Consider the following 7,219-nt stretch of genomic DNA (forward strand, 5'->3'; position numbering starts at 1 on the left):
TCAAAGCAAAAATTTGAATATGTTCTTACTCACTTCGGATTATATTGAGAAAAATTTTAATTAAACAAGACACTATTGATTACCACAGTTTGGATCGCATGAAATTGCATTTGCGTGAACTCAGTTGATTAAGTATTTACCGGAAGGTAAATATGATTTTTCAAAGAGATGGGTACTGAATTCATTTAGTGGAAATGTTGTTGCCGCTGCTAAGTTACCAGTTGAGATTCTCGTCCAGCTCATCGAAATGTCTGCCGACAAAACGATACAACTGCAATTTACATCTGAAGATTTAAATACGTTTCGGCTCGCTCGTCGACATGAATATGGAAATTTAGTGACAGAAGCATTGAAAATATTAATCTCTTTCGCCACGTCTTATCTCTATGAAAATGGTTTTTCGTCTACGGTTGCGCTAAAAACTAAATACAGGAATCGTCTTGTATCACTCGAAAACAATTTGCTTTTGTGTTTCTAGCGTAGATCCACGTATGGAGAGAATTTTAAATAAAAAACAAATGCAACTTTCACATTAATTTCTTTTCTTTACATGTGTTCTTATTGTAAGTAAAATGTTTATAAGTTTATAATAAATATTTTTTTCTCATAAAATGATTTCATTATTCTATTTAAAATTTATGTTGTATACTAGTACTTTCTATATATTAACAGGACTTATTATACTGGAAATTATGAATGCAGATATTTAGTCTTACAGATCAAAAATAATGTTCTTTATTTAGTTCACCCATGCCAGTAAGGTCTATAGAAAGAAATGAAGCTAAGAGTGACCACACCCACATTCTGTGGAGATATTTATTATGGTAATAACCAGACCAAAGTGTGATACTAGCTCGGACTTCGCCCGGGTTAACAAGGTCTGCGTTCGTGGGTTAGACATAGGCTCACGTTCGAAAAATAGATCACAGTCTCCCTTGGTTTCTGGTGGCGAAAGCAGCACCGGCCCAAGCATGGCTACTGCAATCCCCTCAACTGATGAGGAACCAACCCAGCTTTGGTGTTACTGTGGCAATGCATCCACAGACCACAAAGGCTGGAAAACCACGCCAACGGATGAAGTGGACAGTAGAAATGAACGAGTTTATCACCCGTACTTACTACACTATCACAAAACTCGAAACAAACATGACAGCATACAGACAACAACTACACCATAGGACACAACAGTATCCTAATCTCACTGTCACCGAACAAATAGTTGTTGATCAAAAAAGAACAATTATACACACAAGCCTTATTCCACAAACAACACTTGAACTTATCAAACAAGAGGTTGCTGATAAAATACATAAAAAGAGAGAAACATCTGACATTAATGAAGATCATGTAACCTTTCAGGATAATTCAGCAACAAGCATTGATAATAACACACATACAACAATTACCACTAATGATACTACAGACACTTCCTTATCCATCACTGATAACATAGACATGGATTTAGTTAATATGCTCTCACTTATATTTCAGGAAACACTCACTAAATATACAGGCACAAATCCCACACAACGACCACGAATACCAAAAATCAACACGTCAAAGGAAGTAGGAAAAACACTAAATTATGTAAACACTTACTTACTACCACACTACATTCATTCAATTTCTACACTCGCAGACATTTATACATTAGTTTATGCTGGGACAGTCACAGTAGTGACACAGCATGAACTGAAAGTACAATCACAGACAAATACACAGAAAACACAATTCTATCACAAGTCTGCCTGGCAAAGAAGAATAGAAACACAAATAAATGACATTAGACAGCAATTAAGCAGGCTGACAAAATACACTAAAAACAACATAACACTCAAATTAAGGAAACAGCTTAAAAACATTTTCAAGAAAATAAAAACACACACAAAACACGAACATCACAACACACGCGTTACAGAATACATTGATACACTAAGACAAAAACTTGCTGTTAAAGCACGTAGACTGAAACGATACAAAACATGTACACTACGAAAACAACAAAATAAATTACAGTAGAGCATCAATTATCCGACTTAATTGGGGACTGGGGTTGGTCGGATAACTGAAAAATCGGATAACCGAAAAGTATGAAAAAATACATTATTAGTATAGTGTATTAGCCCTGGTTTAAATACTAGCCTCCCTTTCATGGTCGAGCCAGTGCTGCCAGCTAAAACATGCAAATATTTAACAAAAATAATATTAAAGTAGCCAAGACATAACCAAATATCGTAGCGCCACATCACTAGCAAACATTTGAATTTGCCGACTAGAACGCGGTCGGTTAACCGATAAGACGGTTAATCGGGGGTCGAATAGTCGATGCTCTACTGTATTTACAAACAATGAAAAACTCTTTTACAGACAAATTAATAACAAAGCAAACACTGATACACAGCACAGTGGCACACCAACAAAAAGAACTCACAACATATTGGTCTTCTCTTTGGTTCAGTGCTGTCGCGCACAATGCTGATGCAGGCTGGATCGAAGAGGAGAACAGAAACTTGCACAACATACCAACTATGCTCTGCGCTGAAATAAACATACATGATTTCCAATACACTGTTAACAGAGCACACAACTGGAAGACTCCTGGTGTAGACAACATTTACAATTTCTGGTACAAAAAGTTTACATCACTGCACCAGGAACTAGCTAAACACCTAACACACATTATCATCAATCCACAGGACATGCCAAATTTTCTTACTCAGGGCATCACCTACATGAAACCTAAAAACAGCAATACCACAGACCCCACACAATACAGACCAATTACATGTCTTCCAACACTCTACAAATTATTGATATCCTGTATCGCAAACAAAATATACAAACATGTTGAAGAACACGACATTCTTACGGAACAACAAAAAGGTTGCCGTAGAAATCACAGGGATGCAAAGAACAGTTACTCATAGATTCAGTCATTCTACGGCAAGCACACAAACAACACAGAAACATACACATGGCATATATAGACTACAGAAAAGCATTCGACAGTGTTCCACACAGTTGGCTGCTACATATTCTACACATGTACAAAATACATCCATCACTCATTACATTCTTCCAAAACACTATGCAGCACTGGAGAACAACACTACATCTCAGGGTTCATAACACTTCCATACAAACAAACCAAATTTTTATTAGGCGAGGAATATTTCAAGGAGATTCCTTGAGTCCTCTCTGGTTCTGCTTAGCCCTGAATCCATTATCCAACATGTTAAACAACACACAATATGGCTACAATATCAGACACTAAAAAACAACACAGTTTACACTGTCACATCTCATGTACATGGATGACATAAAACTTTATGCATCCACACAAAAACAACTTCATCAACTCCTACAAATCACACATTCATACACCAAAAACATACAAATGGAATTTGGCCTAGATAAATGCAAAACACTTCACATAGAAAAAGGAATCCTGAAGAAAGAAGATTTTGCACTTGGAAATGGAGACATTATTGAATCCATGGAAGAGGGCGAGTTCTACAAGTATTTAGGATTCCAACAGGCCAAACTAACAGAACATGCACAAATAAAGCAAAGATTAATTAAAGAATACCAAAGTAGGTTAAATGCTATTCTCAGAACACAGTTAAATGCAAAACACACAGTTAAAGCAATAAACACATATGTCATCCCAGTACTCACATATTCTTTTGGAGTTATACATTGGACTCACACAGATCTTGAGCAACTCCAAAGGAAAACAAGAACTACACTTACTAAGCATAAACAACATCATCCTAAATCTGCCACAGAAAGATTAACCCTTCCACGTAAAGATGGCGGACGTGGCTAATTGACATAGTTAACCTTCACTACAAACAAATACAGTCACTGCGAGAGTTTTTCTACAAAAAACAAGAAACATCACAATTACATAAAGCAGTAACTCTAGCAGACTCGAATAACACACCATTAAACTTACACTCACATCATATGGACACAACACAACATATAAAAAGCATAGACACCATTAAGCAATCGTGGGCTCGAAAGGCACTCCATGGCATGCATCCTTATATCTGCCCAAGATTTTGTTGACAAAACTGCGTCAAACAGCTGGTTAGCTCGGGGATGCCTCTTTGGGGAGACGGAAGGATTCATGATCGCCATACAGGATCAGGTCATAAATACTAAAAACTACAGAAAACAGATACTCAAAGATGCAACACTCACAAAAATGACACATGCAGAAAATGTCACATCATGCCAGAAACTATACAACACATAACCTCTGGTTGCAAGCTCCTGGCACACACACATTATCTACACAGACATAATCAAGTAGCAAATATAATACACCAAGAGCTTGCAAAGAAACACAAATTAGTAGACATCCACGAACCATGCTACAAATACATTCCACAGACAGTATTGGAGAACAACACGCACAAAATGTACTACGACAGAGCCATAATCACAGATACAACAATTTACCACAACAGACCAGACATCACACTCATTGACAAACAATAAAATCACATACATTATAGACATATCCATTCAAAACACTCACAATATACAAAACGCATGCACTGAAAAAATTAGCAAGTATACAGAACTCGCCCAGGAAATAAGCTGTCTATTTTCATACTTAATGTTTACAACAATTTTTTCATATTTTTCAGAAATTATTTGTCTTTTAATACTTTACTTTTTAAATTCTATCGTAGAATAATATGAAACTGAAATATTTTTTAATCAATTTATACGTCCATATCGAGTAATTTTAATATTATTAGAGCAAAGTAAACGAAGCAAATTCATAGTACAGATGAACAAACAAGTATAGATATAGGGTAGATTCAGATGCAGTTTACCAGATAAAACACTTATTTAGAAATAAATTTTAAATATAATTTTGTAAAATTATGTTTTCGCAACATTAACACTAATAATGTAAAAAAAAAAACAACATAATACTTGAAAAGTTAAAAAACAGGATTAAAATTATGTTAATTAAACACTTAAACCGAGTATTTCGGTATTTTGACTGTTCAAATTTTGTTATTCAAACAGATGATGACTTAAGAATTCAAACGCTTATATTTACTGTTAAAATATCATCTTAGATATTTAATTTGGGTACTTTTGATGTTATTCCTTTTTAAAAATATGTATGATATTGTAGATATTCCTATAGTGTATGATTAATTTCGTATCGCTTTAATTAATGTTAATAACACAGATGTGTGACCAATATTTTCAATAAATATTGTATTAAATAATACAAATGTTTTAATCCCAATCATCACTTTATTTATTTCCCCATAACATATTTATGTAACTAACATTAGTTTTAACTAATGTTCAAAGTTAAAACTAGTTTTATCTAAAATCCAAGCATGTACAGCAGTAAATTCTAGTTATAACTAGTGCTGTGGGAACGTCACTCTCCACATCTTCAACAGTCGTAACGAACCCCAGGTGGTAAGAGTTATTACTTCCTGGAACGGGACCGGACTTACCCTGTGGGACCTTTTGGTCAGCCAGTTGCCTTTTGTTAGCCACATCGTCGAGTCATGTAACTGTTACGCGAGCAGAAAATAAACGTAGTTTTGTTACTGTTCGTCTCATTCGTTTTTAATCGCGCGGAGTGACGAGAAGCAAAATTAATAGCAGTAAAAACACTACATTGGTGACCCGAACCCGGACTAATAACGTAATTCAACTAAGAAAACTACCGAATCCACCCATTGGAACCTTCATCAGGTACGTCGTTCTTCCTTGTTCACGACTTCAATCGTCAGATCATGGCCGAGATTGGAGCAGTAAAAATCCCTCCGTACAACTTTTCCGACCCAGCCTTATGGTTCCACATGTGCGAAAGCACATTTGCTCTAGGATCTCCAAAGCCGATCACGGAAAGTGCCACAAAGTTCAACTACGTAGTGGCTCATTTACCACCGGAAGTCGCATCAACGGTTAGAGACATTATTATTTCTCCGGACCGTACAGACCCGTACGGTCACATAAAGGTGGAACTTATTAAACGATCCGGCGAATCGTCTCAACAAGAGTTACGAAAACTATTGGCCGGAGAACAGCTAGGAGACCGCAAACCTTCCGAACTACTACGTGTTCTAAAGCGTCGGGCGGAAAATTTTCAAATCCCGGACGCAGTTATACTAGAGTTATTCATACAACATCTTCCGACTTCCGTCCAATCTATCCTAGCCGCCATTACCCCACTCGACGTAGACAAAGCAGCGGAAGTAGCGGACCGCGTGGTGGAAGTAACCCCTGCAACGATAGCTTCAGTGTCGCAACCTGAGAAGCCCGATACCTTAACCAACAAAATACTAGTCGAAATAGATAAACTTAACAAGCGAATCGATAAACTAACGCAGGCACGTCGGGATCGCAGCGACCATTTTTCTCGACGCTCCCGCAGTAGTTCAGGACATCGCAACAATTCCACTCACCGCAGTATCAACAACTACTGCTGGTACCACAACCGTTTTGGCGCAAAGGCACAAAAATGTACTCCGCCGTGTAGTTTTCCAACAAACGAGAGCGGCGAAGCGTAGAGGCGACATGCACTTTGCCGGAGCAATCTCGTCGCCTGTTCATCCTAGACAAGAGAACGAACGTAAACTTTCTCGTCGACACAGGTTCCGACGTATCAATATTTCCAGCCTCCTTGTCACAAAAGAAGCGCGCATCTCAAATGACCTTGATGGCAGCAAACACAACTGCAATTCATGTCTACGACCAACGAACACTCACTCTCGATTTTGGGTTAAAGAAAATTTTTCGTTGGAAATTCCTTATTGGCAACGTGTCAACAGCAATAATAGGCGCAGATTTCTTGTATCACTTCCATTTGGTACCGAATCTTAGACGAAAATGTCTCACAGACGTTCAGACAAAGGTAAACTCTCCAGGCAAATTATTAGAAACCTCCATCCACTCTATCAAGATAACGACCAACGACTCCATATATCATAAGATATTGGAAGAATTTCCTGAGATCACCAGACCTCCACGTCCTAACCAACCCGTAAAACACAACGTTGTACATCACATAGAAACTGTTGGTCAGCCCGTAACTGCGAAACCACGTCGCCTAGCACCCGATAGGCTTAAAATCGCTAAGGCCGAATTCGATAAGATGATAGCTCTCGGCCATATGCGAACATCAAAAAGCAATTACGCATCACCACTCCACATGGTCACCAAGAAA

At 37.6% G+C, this 7,219-nt stretch overlaps 1 protein-coding gene across 1 annotated transcript; it reads left to right on the forward strand.

The window, feature by feature from the left end:
* Positions 1-5,734: 5,734 nt before the first annotated feature.
* LOC136972535 (uncharacterized) lies at positions 5,735-6,912 on the forward strand. Its single transcript, XM_067267123.1, has one exon. The coding sequence runs from the start codon at positions 5,787-5,789 to the stop codon at positions 6,561-6,563; it is 777 nt and encodes a 258-aa protein (XP_067123224.1). The 5' UTR covers positions 5,735-5,786; the 3' UTR covers positions 6,564-6,912.
* The last annotated feature ends 307 nt before the right edge of the window (positions 6,913-7,219 follow it).

This window comes from Centruroides vittatus, unplaced genomic scaffold (assembly GCF_030686945.1).
Source record: "Centruroides vittatus isolate TY-2023 unplaced genomic scaffold, ASM3068694v2 contig_296, whole genome shotgun sequence".
Classification (NCBI taxonomy): domain Eukaryota; kingdom Metazoa; phylum Arthropoda; class Arachnida; order Scorpiones; family Buthidae; genus Centruroides; species Centruroides vittatus.

What these genes read in the sequence shown, in the direction of transcription:
- LOC136972535 (XM_067267123.1), top strand. Translation starts at nt 5,787, where the DNA reads ATGGCCGAGATTGGAGCAGTAAAAATCCCTCCGTACAACTTTTCCGAC.